This window comes from Protomyctophum parallelum (genome assembly GCF_964188405.1).
Source record: "Protomyctophum parallelum genome assembly, chromosome: 19".
NCBI lineage: Eukaryota > Metazoa > Chordata > Actinopteri > Myctophiformes > Myctophidae > Protomyctophum > Protomyctophum parallelum.
The window spans coordinates 29,202,501-29,222,435 of record NC_139717.1 but is presented as its reverse complement, the minus strand read 5'-3'; the positions used below and the strand labels follow the sequence as shown (position 1 = coordinate 29,222,435).

Genomic DNA, 19,935 nt, shown 5'->3' with positions numbered 1-19,935 from the left:
TTATACGTTCTATCTGGACAGGTATTCATTCGGTTATGAGACTGACTTTTGTCGTGTCTCACAATAATAACGATAAACAAAAATAATCCTAGAGCATGCAGTAATTATTCCCCAAAAAATACCCACTATACTATAGCCCCCATTTAATGGCATTTCTATCTCTGAATTTATATTGTAAAATCAATGTTAATTTAACTGAGAGTTACATACCCAATAAGGTCCATTTGGTTCCTAATTATCATTTAGCTGGGGACCCCCTGGAACTCCAGGGAAATACATTACATAGATCCTAAATATGGAAAAGATATTAAATAATTATTAATATTAATAATTGACTCCTTTCATAGACCACCTAAAAGGAATGTCCAAGTCCAATGAATATGAGTGCAGTTTGTTTTGTCTCTCTGTTTTGTAAATTATTTATAATATAGCATACTGTGTTGATTATTTTGTTTATTATTATTACTGTCTTATTTTTACTGTGTGTGATATAATATTTAAAAAAATGCTAAAAGGTAGGCCTAAATCAGTCATCTTTAAAAGTGGTATATGCAATAATGCCATGTCTAATGGCATTTTCTAAGGCTTTCCTAATTATTCTCTAATGCCAGAGAATATTATGTAGGATTTGCCAATGCATCTAACATGTGTCTGGTTGTTGATCTCTTATGATTTCTCTTATGACGTTTTAAATCTAACTCTATGGTTTTAATAAATAATGAAAACACCTTTTATCCAATTTAACATTCTTATAACACTTTTAGTCGCCCCCCGCCCAGGCTACATCATAGTCTAAACTAAGAGGCTGGGAGAAATGATGCTGTGTTTTTCCTGGTTAAATATTAACAACTCCTCCATCAACCCCCGTCTTCTGTAAATATGATGAATGCATCCCGTGGCAAGCACAGTGTGTGACGCTGGCTGTATTGGACCTACCTTCCCACAGCACTGACCACTATGCTTTATTAGTCACTTGCTTATCAGCTTTATTGAGGCCCAGAAGGCAGGGAAAATATCCTACATTTTAGATCTAATTCTACGCTTTTAGCTAAGCAGTAAATGTAAGTCTGAATATCTCTAGGCCACAAGCGTGTAGGCCCACATAGGCCTATTTTATATATATTTTGTTTTAAATTATTATTATTTTGTGTAAAAACAAAGTAGCACTTTTTCTTTTGAAGATGGGAGCGGATTGGGAATTTGTTTGAATAAGTGAGGGACGAGTTTGATGTGTTTCCACAGTAAAACAACGTTAAGATTCTACAGCTTCTTCTTCGTCGCTTTTTGTTTATTTTTTGTAATATTTGTCCTTTTTTAACATGACAATGAAACGGAATACAGAGAGTCCAATCAGGGATGGGACATTTTTTATCCATTCCTCAACCAAGAAGTTCTGCAGCTCTCCGGAACTCCTGCCAACAGAGGAATTACACAGTGACTTCAGTGGAGAGAGACATTTCGACGAAGATGATTCTGGAATTAAATCAGGTGATAGGCTGTCTATAGCTTCTGGAACCATACGTTGCAATACCATTCATTTGGGAAATTTTTAGTATTACCGTAGTATTGGTATTATCATACTCATTATCATAATTAGTATAAATAGCCTATTGCTTGTATAGGTAGTATACTGTAGGTATGTTATGTGGAGAGCAGATGTGGAATTACAATGCTACACAACATATAACATACACAATGCTTCTCTGGCCTGTTCTGTTATGACACCTTTTGGTTTACCTTATCTTGACTCCTTTAACTAACTCCCCATCTGATAACAGCTGCCCTGATGCTCACCTGTCTTCAAGGCCTTTAGAATTGTTCTTATTGTGTTTGCCATAGTTGGTTTTTTTTGTATGTACATTTTCTATTATGTTCTCCTTTAAGGCACCTTGTCCTATATTTTCTAGATTCATTGTATTGGATGCATTGTCAAAACCAACTTGGAATTTGTTTCATTGTGTTCATGGATAACAAGAACATAACTACATTACATAACTACTCAGGAAGCAATAAACATAATTACAACCTCACAATAGATAAAAAAGGCCTGTGCTTAACTAGCCTAATTTGACATTTCATATCATATAATTGAGGATTGCATCTCGGTAAGTGCTATTGTGGAATAGTTATGTTTTTGTTGTTTTTCAGTGTTTTTGCTGTTTAGTTTTTTTATGCAATTCATGCAATTTATTTCATCGTGCATGGATTTCCTATTCTATTCTGTCTGACAGCTTTCCCTGTTGTGTTTTATTGATTTGCCATATCTCTTTTGTTGAATTATTCTCCCTACTGGTCGTCATTCTTGTGTATCAGAAGCAGAGGACAGCAATGAGACTCTGTCCTCTGAAGATGACCAGGACCTGCTGGAGTATTCCAAAGAGCTGGCCATAATCCAGAAGAAGACCATTACCCAGATCATCAAAGACAAGAAGAAACAGACTCAGCTCACGCTTCAGTGGTAAGGCCAGTGTGTAGAAACACAGACATCACTTTGGAGTTTGAGAGATAGATTTATTGATATTACAATTATGACTAAACAGTGAAACATCCTAAGTTTCTTACTGTAATGTAAATCAGTGGTTCCCAAAGTGGGGTCCGGTGACTCCCAGGGGTCCTTGGGGGAGTTCCCAGCTAAATTATAGTTTGGAACTGAATGGACCCTTATGGGTATGTAACTCTGAGAGAGTGTACAGATGGATCCAAATGGACCCGTCAGGACTCTCAGAGTTAAATTAACATTTTTGATTTTACAATATAAATTGGGGGTCCCAGGGATAGAAATCCCATTAAATGAGGGGCCGTAGACTAATGCATGTCAAGCTGGGGTTCCTTGAAATTATACGGGTTAAGAATCACTGCTACAGCCGTAAAAATGTTCTCTTATGGGGGTCCCTGGCATATCTTTTCAAATGGGGGTCCGCGGGCCAATTAATGTCAATTTGGGGGTCCTTGACAAGAAAAGGTTTGGGAACCACTGATGTAAATGGTGTATTTATAGTGCTTTAATCCAAAGCGCTTTACATAGATTATGCATTACATTCGTGCACCGATACAACCTGCACATCGGGAGCAATTAGGGGTTCAGAGTCTTGCTCAATGACACTTGGATAGTGTGCTGTGCTGGTTATAAGTCTCCATTCTCTGGAGACACACACTGACTGACTGCTTTGGATCAGATCGTGCCAAAGCCTTCTCTGTTGTGTCAGTCACTCTTTCTCAACAAAGAGACAAAAGTAGTAGTGGACTATCCACTCTTATGGGTAGCATTGTTGCAGGGCAGTTTTATACATTCATTTCATTATCAAAGTGCTATATGAGATATTGTCACTGAAATTATTGTTAATTTGTGCTTTTAGGCATAGTGGCTATAAATGCCAGATCAGCACACCCGTACCAATATCATGGTATAGCATGTGCGATTGTGCGCTTGAGTGTATTATTCCTATTATATCACAGTTTCATGTTTATGTCTCATTAGAATGCCTTTCAAGGTTAGAATTAACTGCGGTACGATTAATCAATCAATCAGTTTGACTTATAACTACTATTATTATTATTACTATTCGAACTATATTGCTAAGTTCACGGTGCATCTTATTTTAGCCTGCTGCACAAAGTGTTTGAGCTCTACATGTCGACAGGTTGGAGGAGAACTACATAGTGTGCGAGGGCGTGTGTCTTCCACGCTGTATCCTCTACGCTCACTACCTGGACTTCTGCAGGAAGGAGAAGCTAGAACCGGCCTGTGCTGCTACCTTCGGAAAGGTGTGTGTGTGTGTGTGTGTGTGTGTGTGTGTGTGTGTGTGTGTGTGTGTGTGTGTGTGTGTGTGTGTGTGTGTGTGTGTGTGTGTGTGTGCATTCAAGAGTGTTACCAGATTGGTTTAGCTGTGCATGCGATGTCTTTGCTAACATCCCGAATACACCTGATGTTGTCTTTGTTGACACCAGTCACAAGGAGGTCCTGATTCTGGAGGTGGGCTGTGTCTTTGATTTGTACATGGACCAGGCATTCCAAGATAAATATTCTAAGTATCAACCATTACTTGGAAGTATAACAAACTTGGGGTATCGCTGTAGATTTGCCATACTGATATTCGGAAGCCTGGGCCATGTGCATAAACTGACCATGAGTGGCCTAAGAATAGCTGGCATGACAAAAAGCAAAGCCAAACAACTTGCCAAATACTGTTCTGTTTCGGCTGTTATAGGCAGTTTGTCTGTGTGGAGGAGGAGGTGCCATATGTATCCTTAAGTGAACATGAACTGTCAACCCCGTTATATTTGTTTCCTTGTAAAATTAATTGTAATTTGTGGATTCAAATAAATAAATCGAAATGTGTGTGTGTGTGTGTGTGTGTGTGTGTGTATGTGTATGTGATTATTACCATGTAATGAGATATATTCACTTCCTTTCCTCATCAGACGATTCGACAGAAGTTTCCTCTTCTAACAACAAGGCGACTGGGCACCAGGGGACACTCAAAGTAAAAACTATTTTTTTTCTTCTATTATATATATTTTTTACATTTTGATGTGTTAATTTTGTTACATACATGTCAGGGTTTAAAAAAAAAGGAAATAAATGTGTTAGGATGATAATGCCTCCTTACTAATAGTAATATTACATTAACATTATTGTTACACACATCCCGACTTTCTGCAGGTATCACTACTACGGCATCGGCATCAAAGAGAGCAGCGATTACTATCACTCTGTGTATTCAGGAAAAGGTCTGACCCGGTAAGATAACACACACACACACACACACACACACACACACACACACACACACACACACACACACATGCTGTCAGTGTGTCTAAACTAATGTGCTGTACAAAGACAATTATATACGTACTGTAGGTTCTGTTTGCTCGCCGTGAGTCTGCTTAAACTAAATTAAAGGCTAATCAGGTGATGTATTTCCTTTTGAAGTGTTGTGTTCTGTAAGCACTGATTACATTGTGCTGCTGCACTGTTGATTTTGTTTCCACTGACCTCCCATTCTGTGCATGTGTGTCTTTTTCAAATGTTGGGTCAGGTCGAGAGTGGGTCACAAATCACAATATGTTCTGACGAGGTTGTTGTAAGCAAATTATTGATCAAGACTAGCGATGCTAGTTGGTGTCAGACCCTGGACTGTCTGTTACCTTGATCAGGACTTTTAGGCTAGTCTCAAATTATTGGTTTTAAGATGGTTAAATGTGCTGATTAAAGTGCCCACTTTTTTAATATACATTAAAAATAGCCACATTAACCCCTTACTATACTTAGTTAGTTTGTGACCCCTCACAATATTCAGTATCATTTGTTATTTAATGATTTTGTTCTGACTTCATAGTCAATACTACATTTGTGTCCTAAATATAAATCCAATTTAGAACTATTGTTTTAGATCCACACAAATCTCTAATATCAAATTGGTGTTTTCTTGGGGAATGTGTGATTACAGATTCTCGGGGAGTAAGCTGAAGAATGAGGTAAGAAAAAATGACTACTTACTTCAATCAAACAGGATTGGTGGCGGCCAGGTAAACATTTATTATACATTATAACATTATTATCATAATTTGACAGGGAGGTTTCACTAGGAAGTATTCCCTGAGTTCTAAAACGGGAACGTTGCTGCCAGATTTCCCCAGTGCTCAACATCTGATACTGCAAGGAAATATCTCTAGAGAAAAGGTAAGCTGGTCTCTATTTCTATATCATTTTTTTTAATAGAGGGTATGTGCGTGACATCATCATCATACCCGTAAGTTATGCTGGAACGCCTACTAAGTGGCAAAAACTACTTTCTGGACTTGACAGCCCATTCATCCAAACAGAAAAGTCCTATCTGATTGCATTAAATGTATTTAAACAACATTAAATTCACTTTGTCACTCACTTTGCCACTCAATTTGCCACTCGATCTGACATTCACTTTATGCATGCGCATACCCTCTATTCCTCCATAAATACACATGGTAAACAAATAGGCAATGGTTATGAATTTGTACTTCCTATGTGTAGGTGGACACACTCATCATGATGTATAAGACACATTGCCAGTGCATCCTGGACAACGCAATAAACATCAACTTTGAAGAGGTACAGTATAGCCATTACTCCCCAACCTGACCCAAACACACACATGAAAACGTAAAACATTTTTCTCAGAAAGAATACGTTTGTTCAATAAAGTCAAAATTAAGAAAATGTCTTCTAAATTCTAACAGTTTTCTGAAATACCTAATGTTTTTGTATCTGTGGTGCTCAATATTTCATGTCAAGGACCCCAAAAATGTTATGTAATTGGCCACCGAGCCCCATCTGAAAATATGTTATTCCAGGAACCCCTCAGAAGCAAAGATTTGAGTTACGCTCGCTCTGAAAGAATATATATTCAAAGATTTGCAACGCATTTTCAAGATTTTTCTAAAATAGCAGACTGACAAGATCTGCTATTTGTCAATAGCTAAAGTATAACATAATGCTATAAACACGAAATGGGGTTCCTGTCTAGAATAGGTTAATCAATTATCCTATTAATCGATTGATTAATTAGAAGTGATGACAGGAGTTTGGGGTTTTACACGGTTCTGCATTGCATTGTTACAACATGTGTTTTAGAATCGTATTGATGTAATGCAGTTTTTTTGTGGGACTGTGATGATTTCAAGGAGGGTTGTTCAGCAAACCTCAGGAAGCATTGAGAGTTAGCAGATAATACTTGGTTCCTCCAAACCTCCAGAAGCATTGAGAGTTAGCAGCTAATACTTGGTTCCTCCTCGAAGCATTGAGAGTTAGCAGCTAATACTTGGTTCCTCCTCGAAGCATTGAGAGTTAGCAGCTAATACTTGGTTCCTCCTCGAAGCATTGAGAGTTAGCAGCTAATACTTGGTTCCTCCTCGATTTCAGATCCAGAATTTCCTACTGCATTTCTGGCAAGGAATGCCTGACCACCTTCTACCACTGCTAGAGAACCCAATCATCATTGACATTTTCTGTGTCTGTGATTCTATTCTCTACAAGGTAGGCAATATATTTTTATATAATATATATTTTTTTAATTCTTTATTTAGGGACATTTTTCAAATAGTGTTTCTTTATCCACAGGTTGGTTTTCTTTTTTCTTTTTTTTTAGACAGGAACAGACAAAAATAAATAAAGAAAATAACAGAAATAATAAAGTAGAATACAATATAATACTCATAGGAAGACATAAGAGCTGTGAGCAGTAATTAAAATAAAAACAACAAAACCAAAAAAGAGAGACAGTAAGACAGAATGATTCAATCCTTGCCACTACAAAATCTAGTCGCAAAGGTTACTTACCACCCAGTTAGACCAAAACGTTATCAATTTCTCCTTCTGTAGTCTGAGAGAGAAAGTGATCTGTTCCATATTATAAATATCATTTACTATATATATCCATTATTTTATGGTGGGGGGCCTCAGGAAGCAACCAGTGTTGTGTAAATACTTTTCTACATGCCGAATACCGAATAGGCATTCATCAGATCTTGTGCATGTCCCAAAAATAATGTAGTAAACTCTTAAGGGCAAATTTGCACCAAATATTGTATTTATTGATCTCTGGAATTCTGTCCAGAAGGTTCTAATCACTGGTCACCCCCAGAAAATATGCCAATGGTTGGCAATATAGTTTTTACAGCAGCCACTACCACAGAATGACACTATATACTGCCCTGGGATTTAACCTTTACAGAACCATGGTCAATTCTGTCTTTCTCTAAGAAGGGACACCAGGCTTTGTTAGTCATGTTTGGGATATGCAGTTTCAGCTTCACCCAGCTGATGGCTGCTCAGATGGTTATGATGACTGAGGAGCACAGTTAGGGGTTAAGTGTCTTGCTCAGGGACACTTTGACACATACTGTAGATATACATACTGATTACCAGACCGGTTATCAGTATCAGTATCAAATATAGAATACAAATATACACTGCACAGGCCAGAGCCCAATGAGTTTGACCCAAGCATGTATGCAGCATTGTTTATCTCAGATAGCACTCATAGCAGTAGCTAAACTGAACTTTTATTTTTTTGTTTTATTTTTGTCAGGTTCTGACTGATGTTCTCATACCTGCTACAATGCAAGAGATGCCGGAAAGGTTTGTTAACTTTGGCTCTACAAGTTTGACTTTTGCAGATCAGTCAATCATGTCTTAAGCCTTGCACACACCGTCTGCGAACGCCGCGCGTCAAAACAGCCGCCTCCGTTATGTTCAATTAACCTATCGCACACCGGCAGCGTCCGACGTGCGTTCACGCCTTGCCTGACGCTCCGATATGCCACTGTTCTATTTTCCAGGCGTTACCGCGCTGCAACGCCTGTGCCGCGTCGCTGCGCACCTGGTGTGTGTTGGGCTTCAAATGAAGGTGACATTGATTATGACACTGCTAAAGTAGATGTGTTATAAGACCCCACCACCCCCCCCCCCCCCCCCCCCCCACCTCAGTTTGTTGGCAGACATCCGTAACTTTGCCAAGCACTGGGAGCACTGGCTAGTCTCATCTCTGGAGAACCTCCCAGAATCCCTTGCAGCCAAGAAACTCCCCATTGCACGTCGCTTTGTCTCCTCCCTGAAGAGACAGACCTCCTTCCTACACCTGGCACAGGTACGTCTGATTTATACTAATATAATATCGTTGTTGTGCTGAAAATAACCAAGTATAAGTTCACAAAGCATCGCAAATAAATACCACACATTGTGACCTTGTACTGTAGATATGCTATTTTTGGCACGTGACACCACGGTACGACAGGGTTTAAAATAAGCAGTACAGCACTGACTGGATCAAATAATAGAATAAAATAGATGCCTATAGAGCGTCGCAGTCCCGCCCCCTTTCATGACAACGACAGGCCCAGGAAATGAATCTCTTTTAAGCGTCGTATGAAGCCAACTCTTGTCGTGACAAATCATGACAACACACACAATATTTTGGACCAAACAAATAATTACAAAGAAGAAAAACACCAAAAAAAGTGTTAAACCGAAAAATTGTGTTTGTTGTCATGATTTGTCACGACAAGAGTTTGCTTTGTCCGCGGCATAAACGTCTTTAAACAAATACTTTCTGAAAAGTCTATGAGGAAAATGAACGGGGATTTCTTTTCCGGGTCTCTCGAGGGGGCGGGACTGCGACATACTCCCTCCCTATCTCCTTTTGCCTCTCTTCTCACTGCCTTGCTTTTCTCGATTCCTCCCACCTTCCATCCTCCTGCTGCCTGCTCTCACCCTTTCTCTTTCCTTCTGCCCCGTCTTCACTTGTATCTCTCCGCTCTTTCTACTTGTCTGCATTGCAATCTCTCTCCTCTGCCTCTGGATCCCCTCCCTCTCAATATATCCCTAACACTGCTGTCCACCCTCTGGATCCCCTCCCTCTCAATATATCCCTATCACTGCTGTTCACCCTCTGGATCCCCTCCCTCTCAATATATCCCTATCACTGCTGTTCACCCTCTGGATCCCCTCCCTCTCAATATATCCCTATCACTGCTGTTCACCAGATTGCTCGGCCTGCCCTGTTCGACCAGGCTGTGGTCAACAGCATGGTTTGTGACATCGACACGGTGGACCTCAACAGCATCAGCTCCCAGCCTCTCCTCACAGTCACCACCACCGGAGACCAAGACTCCGACCTCTACTCTGAATGTAAACAAGCTATAGCACCTCCCTCGTGTTCTGACATTGGTTCCTTTGTGTTTATTTATCGTGATATGAGAATACGAAAAATGTATAAAGGGTCTGTGTTTGTTTGTGGCAGAGAGGTAAGCGGGTGAATATAATACTTAGGGAAATGAGGACGCTGGCGTCGACTGTTCGCCGATTCACCTCCCAATGTATGAATGAATGAACCATTGTAAGCGCTTTGAGTAGGCACGTAGTGCATAGAAAAGCGCCATAAAATGCAATTCATTATTATAGTTGTGAGTGAAAAGTAAGTATAGTACTGTTGTTACTGTAATTTAGTAGCCAAGGCCAGAATTGCAGAGTAGCCTATAGAGTTGATGCTGTTATGGACCAAAGTAGGCGCATATTCCAATGACATTTTGGTTTGAGAAAGCTTTCTTGGCCCAGGCCGTAGCGTAACGGTCTGGGCACCGGACTGGTAATCCAGTCGCAGTGTGCCGCGGGTTCGACTCCCGGACCCGACACGGCCTTTACTGCATGTCATCCCCCCATCTCTCTCCCGTTTCCTGTCAGCCTACTGTCTGTCCCTTCAAAAATCAATAAAAGGCGTAAGCCGCAAAAAAAATATCTAAAAAAAAAAAAAAAAAAAAAGAGAAAGCTTTCTTGTGACAAAAAGACGTTTCTTTAAAATGGGCGTGACTCCGGATTACGACTAAACATCTAAAAAGCTTGAAACATCTACGTGCCATGTTGTGAGCTTGTAGATCAGCGATTTTTGGCAATCAGTTTCTGTAGACGGAAAGAATCTGTCCCAGGTACTGTATAGTTGTAACTCTGGTCTCCTTTTTTTACTAACAATAGAGGGTTTAAGTAGCTTTTAACCATGTCTCCTGTCCCTTTAGATGACTCCATAGCTGTGTTTCAGGAACTGAAGGACTTGCTAAAGAAAAACGGCACAGTGGAGTCATTCATCGAGTGGCTGGACACTGTGGTGGAACAGAAAGTCATTAAGGTATCTTCTGGCTGTCTCATCTTTGGTGCTCTGTGTGTGTGCGACTGTGCGTGTTTTGGAGCCAGCCAAGCACTATGATGATTAGAAATGACATTATAATGAAGCAAATGTTGATATTTCTATGCTGTCACATTTTTAAGTGGTGCAACCACTTCCTTAAGTGACTGTGTGTGGCTGGGTGGGTGCATCTGAGCACGAAAACACAAAACAGCATGGTTGTTTTTCACCACCTGTGCGCAACCTAACACACACACAAAGACACACGCACATATTAACTGTATATATGGTGATTTTGGGTGTGCCAGTACAGTACAGTACAGTACAGTACAGTACAGTACAGTACAGTACAGTACAGTACAGTACAGTACAGTACAGTACAGTACAGTACAGTACAGTACAGGGACCCCCACACGGTAACTCTGTCATTTCTCAACCGTTTCGGACGCAGGGCGGCTAGCCGGAATCGGGCCGGGACCCTGGGTGCGTTCCTGTGGGTCCCCCCACACACGGAGTTGCACCACTTACTTCACACGGGTGTGATTTTTATTATTTTATTCTTGATGCATGTCATTATGGTTGTTTAACATTTTCTCTACCATTTCCATTTGGTTATCAGCCGGGGAAGCAGAGTGGTCGGTCGGTGAAGAAGAGAGCTCAGGACTTCCTGCTCAGGTGGAGTTTCTTTGGGGCCCGGGTGATGCACAACCTCACGCTCAACAACGCCACAAGTTTTGGTAAGAACTCAGAAAATAACTGTAGTTGGGTCATTTCTGATACTCCCGTGGCCGTGGAGAGAAAAGGTTTCTCAGTGGATGTATCATCTACGAAGGTTAAATAACAAATTGAGCTCCCATGCTACTCGCAAAAATGCGAGCAGAGACCAAAATCCACATGGCCACCATTAACAAATTTAGGCAACATTTTCTAAATGTCATTATGCTTAAAATTTTCTACATTTCATTATGCTTTAAGTAGCATGTGACATGTCAAACTAGGGAGTTTTCATGATTCTGAACCCATTCCAAGCATTAGTTTTGCACGAAAAACACGTGCCCAAATGTGATGACCTCATCACATTTTGTGATTTACCCCAAAACGAATACTTGGAATGGTTTCATTATCATGAAAACTCCCTAGTTTGACACGTCACGTGCTACTTAAGGCATAATGAAATTTAGAAAATGTTGCCTTATATATAGGTTGTTATTGGTGGCCAAGTGGATTTTGGGCTCTCCTCTCACATTTTGCTCGCATTTTTGCGAGTGGCATGGGAGCCCAATTTGTTATTAAACCTTCATAGATGATAAATCCACTGAGAAACGGACCTTTGCTCTCCACGGCCACGGGAGTATCAGAAATGACCAAACTATGACTGTGACCCTGCATGGTCTCTGGTGTAGAAGAGAGCATAAATGAAGCGTTTAGATCAGCAGTTCTCAAAGTGGGGTCCAGGGACCCTCAGGGTTTGTTAAGGGGGTTCCAAATGGATCTTTGCCGGTCTATAACTCTGACTGAGAGTTAAAAATGACTGGCGTCTAAATGAGCCCTTAGTTCATTAGACATCTTTCAGCTTGGTGACACTGTTGTTGATTTTGCTGCTACTACACTCAGTAAAAACCTCAGTGTTCATTTAACCCTTAACGTGGGTACAAATGGACTTATAGACCCGTAACTGTTGGTGTGTGTGTGTGTGTGTGTGTGTGTGTTTCACGCAGGAGGGATAGGGTGAGCTTGAAAATCTGCCATGACAGAAACATCCTGAGTTGTGCTTAATAATTGGTGTACAGTATAGTAACGTGATAGCAATGGCATTGTTTGTGCTATCAATAGTGGTTCTGCTAATTGAGTTTTTGCTGCTTTGCTCCTCTATCAGCCAGTCCATATGATGCACTGACACACACACACACACACACACACACACACACACACACACACACACACACACACACACACACACACACACACACACACACACACACACACACACACACACACACACACACACACACACACAGAGAGAGAGAGAGGTCTGATGATTCAGGGCAGCAAGGAGCAGATTGTTACAATAGAGGCCGTAAACTGTAATGGCCAGACTGGTCCTGAGTAAACAACGCCTTATCTCTGGGTCGCGTGCTCAATGTTTGAACACCAGCCTCACGCCCACATGGACACACACACACACACACACACACACACACGTAATGCATTTGTTCATTAATAAAATGTTGTTTAAAAAAGGTTTTACTTTTATAACGGTGTTTTGTTGAGGTGAAAATGATGACGACGGCAGCTTGGCCTTGACAGGTCAAACATTAGGCATGTTGTTCTTCATCTTAGTGGGCCGAGCGGTCAAAGTGGTGTTAATCACAGAACGGCCACAGAACCATTACTCAGTGAGTTGTTTTCATTTCCATGTCAGGGTCGTTCCATCTGATCAGGATGCTGCTGGACGAGTACATCCTGCTGGCACTGGAGACTCAGTTCAACAACGCCAAGGAACAAGATCTGCAGAACCTCCTGGAGAGATACATGAGAAACGCAGGTACCAAACCACGGGAACCCTAGCTAGTGGCACTATTCTGGGCATGTCATAATAGGCAGGCACAGTCTGCACAGAAATTGTGTGCTGGAGGGGAAAGGAACTGGTTGGAATAACGTGTTCTTTCCACGCGCAACCAGGGAAACTCCCCCTGTCAGGTGTAAAGGAGCAACTTGGACACTCGGGCATGAAGGAAGCATGAGTTCAAGTCCGTTGCTCTCCCCTTGTCGCCAGCAACAACTGTTTTCTTATGAATGACATATATAATATGATATTTGAGACTAATTTACCATATATAGTACTAGGTAAGTGTCTTGCATAATTGAAAATTGTCATTGCATATTCAAGATGGCCGCCATTTTTCAAGATGGCCACCAGCAACAAATGTTTTCTTATGAATGATGGATATAATATGATATTTTAGACTCATTTACCATATATAGTACTTGGTAAGTATCTTTTGCATAATTGAAAATTGTCATTGAATATTCAAGATGGCTGCCATTTTTCAAGATGGCAGCCGTCACTTGTATGATTGTCTGATATGGGTGATCTCGGTGTCAAATCAGTCATTTTTTTATGATCCAGAATTCAATTTCTGAACTTTGAAATTGGCCAGAAGCTTCCTTACAACTGAATATCAACAGGGCATGTGTATAAGCCATAGACTGTAAAAAATATGGACAAAGCGTTCCCCCTGTCTAACATGAACGTAAAATGAAGCCTGTCAGTCCTTGAATTGTGAATCGCCATCTTTCTAGATCCGTTTGGGCCCAGCTGGCCCATTGGCTGGCCCAGACAACGAGGCGGGACCCTTCTTAGTTGGTTTTTATTTTGACTCGAGTGGGTGGGGAATCCCGATCATAGACGGTAACGGTAGCCACGCCCCTCAGAACATGCGCGACTTTATGGTCATTTTTTTTATAAATGGGACCATAATTTTCCAAAAAGAATATTATGACATTAGAAATGAGACTTTAAACTAGTGACTGGAAGCAGAAAGTATTCATGACCATGTTTATTAAGGTAATACAGTCTAGGTGAAGTTGGGCCCAAATACATGGACTTCTATGGGGCTATGGGTTTTTTTGGGCCCAATGACAGCGCCACAACAGGCCATTATATGAACTTTCAGGAAATCCCGATTTCCTTATGGCTTCACAAAATATCTGTCTGACTGCCCCCCCTGGTATAAGCTCAGGAGCCCATGCAGTCTTTTTCCCGTGGCCAACATGCTTGACACAGTGTCACAACCCGTCAATGCATGGAACACTGGTAGTTTGCGTGCTTTCTCCTGCCATAGCCCTGCTGCAATTCAATGGGCTGCTAAGTATCGGCAATTGCTTATGGTGCTGACTCTATCTATGGCAATGACTATGGCGCTATGTCTACGGTAATGACTATGGTGCTGTGTGCTGACTCTACGGTAATGACTATGGTCCTGACTCTGGTATACTGACTTCTATGGTCCTGAATCTGGTGCTGACTCTATGGTATACTGACTATGGTTCTGACTCTATGGTATAAGTGGTGCATGTATATTGCGCCTTTATCCAAGACGTTTTACAGAGATTGTGCTACATTCACCTATTCACACACACATTCATACACCAATGCCGGAGGAATCCATGCAAGAACCTGCTCATCGAGAGCAATTTGGGGTTCATTGTCTTGCTCAAGGACACTTCAACATTTACTTTTGGGGGAGCCGGGGATCAAACCGGACCTTCCACTTTCGAAACGGACGCTCTACCTCCTGAGCCACTGTTGCCCCTATAGGGCTGATATATGGGTTGTCACACTGTATCAAGCTTTGATGGCCATGGGAAAAAGACTGTTTCCTGAGATTATACATGTCCTGTTAAAACTGTCGTCAGGCTCAAATGACATACCACATAAGGTAATGGCTGTTCACTGCTCCTAGTTGTTATGTAGAGGACGAATCTCACCTATGTGCATACTATAATAGGGTATAGGCCTATACATATTACATTATGTGACAACAAACATCCCAAAGGAGTGGGGACTATTCTATTATATGCAGGTCAGACCAGGTATGAACATCTCTTGAAAATGTACAGTAAGGTTTGTGTTGGGCAGTGCAAGTGCAAAAAAGCTCAGTTACAGTGCACACTGATAGCCCTCCATTTCTGTGAAGGTGAGTGTGAATTAGTCTTATATATTATATTATCTACCCCAGCATTTTCAGCTAAAGCCTCAGTGGACATGCCGCTTAAGTCCTGCCAGCCAGACTTTGTGTGATTCTTCGGTAAGAGACAGTTTTGAATCAACATTTAAAAGATGTACAAAGGGTCCATTGGCAGTTGTACTCCTATTAAGAGATCTATTTAAGTTTGAATAACCTTCCCCCTGAAATCCAAAATTCCAGGACATTCCAACGCAACATGAATGAATGTGTCCAAGGTTCCTGGAGAACGGTGTGCGATACGGATCATTCAATAGCATTCAATACCATTCAATTCCTATTTCTGGGAAAGACAGATATAGATTATTTATTTTAGATGTTTCCAAACTGCATCCCTGTTCTAATTATTGCTCTGTATCTCCTACTTCTCTAATCATGCTTTGCTTTTGCCCATCTAGAAGCACTCTGAAACCAACTGGTCTCCATATTATTTGTCCCAATAATATCTTGTACAGTAGAGTCACAATTCCCATATCTTCCCAATTCTTAGTGGATGGTTTCCCCACAGACAGAATGTGATTGTTATTCCACATCAAAGACGGCTTAAACCAAATGGCTAAAATGAAATGTCCTACTGCTCTGTAATAAATGAGAATAGATGGACTATACACTTATTTTTTTTAAAGTGTGCCGACGTGTCGCTTTGCAGATGCCAGTAAAGCAGCTTTCACGGCCTCGCCAAGTTCCTGTTTCCTAGCCAATCGCAACAAGGCCAGCGTAACCATTGACCAAACGGTCAAGAACGAGTCTCTGGTAGAACACACGTACATGTCTCTGTCAACCAATCAGCAACAGGGGCTGGGAGCCAGCATGCTCGTCTACCAGGGGACAGATCCAGACGGCTTTAACGTTCCAGGTACCTGTAGAACTACAATTTTGTTTTGTTTTGAGATAGTAGATTAAATGAAAAGTAAATGAGTGTCCTGATGATAGCTTTGCTCATGGTTACCAAATCAATAATGCCTGACTTTTTCTATTTTCTATTGAATGTACTGTAGGTATGACTGTAGGTAGTTGGTAAAGAGGATGATTCCTACATCAAATGACATACTTTTTCTGTTAATGTCCCATCTTCTCCTTCGCACGCACACACACACACACACACACACACACAGGAGGTCAGATGGACTTCTCCCAGACCAGCGGTCCTCTGATGACGCCCCCTATCTCCCCTGCAACGCTGGTGCACCGGGGTTCCGTCATCAACCAAGGACCCATGGCGGCGAGGCCCCTGACCTCCTCCTCCTCCACCTCGTCGCCATCCTCCTGCCTCCCTTCTTCGATGGGTGCCATCATCACACAGCCATCCCTGCCCCACCAACCCAGCCCCTGTCCTGCCTACCCGGAGAGCCTGTACCACTGCCTGCCTCAGAGCAGCGCCAGCTACTACCCACCCCCGTCCTCCACGGCCTCCAACCCCAACTACCAGCCCATGCTGAGGTGACCACTTTATTAATTTTACCTTTCCATGCCGCACAAACTGGTCATTGAAACAGCACATTAAGAAACACCGTTTCTACATAGCAAGTACACACCAGCATACTGTGTGATGTTAATGTTTCTAAAAGAACATGTACACACACACACACACACACACACACACACACACACACACACACACACACACACACACACACACACACACACACACACACACCTGCATATGATATGTTCTCTATATCATACCTGCTTTCTGATAAGTATACTGTATCTTTATTTGTTCTATATAACCTGTTTTCTATCTCTTTCTCTTTGCTCTCACTCTACCTCTATTTCTCTCTTCTGCAAAATGATGGAGCGTGCACGAAAGAAAACAAAAAACACTCACTGCTTTACTGTAAAACTGTGATGTGACAAGAAAAAAAGCCTCATCCTGATCCTAACGCATTGTCAGTAAATGGAACCAAATGAATCCTAACGTATTGTCAGTAAATGGAACCAAATGAATTCTAACGTATTGTCAGTAATTTATGGAACCAAATGAACCCTAACGTATTGTCAGTAAATGGAACCAAATGAAACCGTAACTCCCTTTGGGAGTTAAATTAACACTCACAAGATTTGGCGGGAATTAAGTGAGACGTCTTGAATTTGTACGTGGCCATTTTGACAATTCCAGCGGTTTATTTTGTACTGTACTATATGTATCAGAATCAGCTTTATTGTCACATCACAGGCTTGTTTTCCATACAAGCTCTCCTCCATTATTCAGTTTTCAGGCAGTATGTGTAGAGATAGAAAAAAAGTATGGAAAGACAAGGATAATAGGATATATAAGCAGATCAAATAGAACATAGATGCAATACAATACAACCCTGACAGGAAAAAAATATTTAATTTGAACTGGATTAAAACATCTCCTGTGTGTATTTAGGGCTCACAGCCAGACCCAGGGCCTGGTCTCTCTCCAGTCCCAGACGCCGTCAGCAGCCTACCACCTCTCCCGCTACCCCGTCTTCAGTGACCAGCCCTTGGCCAAAGACATCTTCTTTGGCAGCAGCCATCAGCAGCAGTCGTCCGTCCATCATTCGTCTGCTGGGAGCAGTTGTGCCGTGGCACCGTATGGCTCCGTGGCACGGCCCTCGTCCAGCTACGGCCCTGGCCCAGAACCGGTCCAGACTCCTTCGGACCAGGGGTTGGAGGCACAGGCTGCAGCCCAGATGATCGACTCCTCAGGGGGATATGGCTTTGTGGAAGCAGGTGGTGGGTGTCAAGCACAGAACTACTCTGCTGCCGGACACAGTGGTAAGAGAGGCTAGACTTTGTGTTTTCGAGGGCCCTCCTATATATACAGCTTTTGTCCACACACGTCTCATATTTGCCATTGACAATGAATGGAGAATTTGGTTAAATGTCTGCCAAATATGACGTAATTTTTTTTTCAACACAAACATTAAATGCCATTGACAATGAAGGGAAAATTCACGTCATATGTAAACGAGCAAATCGTCTAACCGATCACATACATTTTTACATATTGAATGGGTTTTTGAGGGGCGCTAGCCCCTCCTATATACAGCTTTTGTCCACACACATCTCATATTTGCCATTGACAATGAAAGGAGAAATTAGGTCAAATGTCTGCCAAATATGACCTAAATTTGTGGGCAACACAAACATTAGATGCCATTGACAATGAAGGGAATATTTACATCTGATGAACGAGCAAATCGGCTAACCAATCACATAAATTCAGGTGTTCATGAGATGATGTATGATGATGTATAATGATAACCGCACTTCACACAGGTGTGATTTTTTTTATGTAAAAATGTTGCTTCTATGTATCAGTTAACAACACTCAATTGGCCAGTACATTTGCCAATTGTCATAGTCACTCTTCTACAGTGGAAAACATGTTCCACACAGAACACATAAACAAATGCTACAAAACCTGGACAGCCAATATCACCACCATGTGTCCCTCCCTGTCTTGGCAGGTTACTACGGCAGCAGCGGTTTCCTGGACAGCCAGCGGATGTCGTCGTTGGTCGACCAGCATGTGTCCGTCATCAGCAGCGTGGGCAGTCTCCGCCCGTTTCCCCCGACATATTCGGAGGTTCACGACCCCCTTAACATCCTGGATGACTCGGCGAGGAAGACGTCGGGGCAATACTACACCAACACAGAGGCTGGGGGAGGTCAGCGTTATACCTACATTTATTTATTGTTGTTTTTGTTTTCTCTACTTTGATATGTGAAAGGTTGACATTGATTGCTGCAAACCTTTTTATTTGATTTTTCGAAAATAGCTACTGGATTCAGTTAACCTATTTTGGGCGGTAAACCCCTTTTGGTGTTTTAACTAAGCATTATGTTATACTTTAGCTATTGAAAAATAGCAGATCTACAAGCTCATAGCGCGCCACCAAGTGGCGCGCTACGAGCTTGTAGGTCTGCTATTTCTTTTTTATCGTGAAAATGCGGCACAAATCTTTGAATATATTCTTTCAGAAGACTTTTTATTTATTTCGACGTCGGGCCTAAATGGCTTAATTTCAATACAGTATGAAAACTGATTGGCATTTTTTAACAGATGTGTGTAAACCATTCATTGACCGGTTTTGCCTCTTCAGTGTCTGCCACCTGCATGTATGGAGACGCCTCTCAGTTCCACCCCCAGGATGCCTTGCTCTCCCAGCGTGTGGCGTCGTCATCCGAGGTGCAGGACCTGGTTTCGTCACTACCGCCCATCAACACTGTGTTCATGGGTGGAGGAGGGCCCTCCTAACAGTCACTACCGCCCATCAACACTGTGTTCATGGGTGGAGGAGGGCCCTCCTAACAGTCACTACCGCCCATCAACACTGTGTTCATGGGTGGAGGAGGGCCCTCCTAACAGTCGTTGTGCAAACTTGTAAGAAGAACTTGGTAATTTGTTTGTGCTTTGAATAAAAAGCAGTCATCAAAAATGGCCATTTTCTTGGGGTGCCCAAGTGCTCCTTTTAGATTGAGCTAACATTGACAACATGCTAACTGATTTGGGTTTGTGCAGGCCTCCCTCACATTTTTTAGGGGTGGCCTTAAGA

General features: G+C 41.8%; 1 protein-coding gene across 1 annotated transcript; it reads left to right on the top strand.

Moving 5' to 3' along the window:
* Positions 1-1,319: 1,319 nt before the first annotated feature.
* Positions 1,320-19,637, top strand: rfx6 (regulatory factor X, 6; the record flags this gene model as incomplete). Its single annotated transcript, XM_083790542.1, has 20 exons — positions 1,320-1,488; positions 2,314-2,458; positions 3,642-3,765; positions 4,423-4,484; positions 4,664-4,741; positions 5,454-5,481; positions 5,579-5,686; positions 6,017-6,094; positions 6,905-7,018; positions 8,073-8,122; positions 8,471-8,630; positions 9,526-9,670; positions 10,552-10,661; positions 11,278-11,395; positions 13,081-13,203; positions 16,056-16,262; positions 16,522-16,846; positions 17,781-18,151; positions 18,847-19,047; positions 19,483-19,637. The coding sequence occupies 20 exons, from the start codon at positions 1,320-1,322 to the stop codon at positions 19,635-19,637; spliced, it is 2,871 nt and encodes a 956-aa protein (XP_083646668.1).
* Positions 19,638-19,935: the final 298 nt, after the last annotated feature.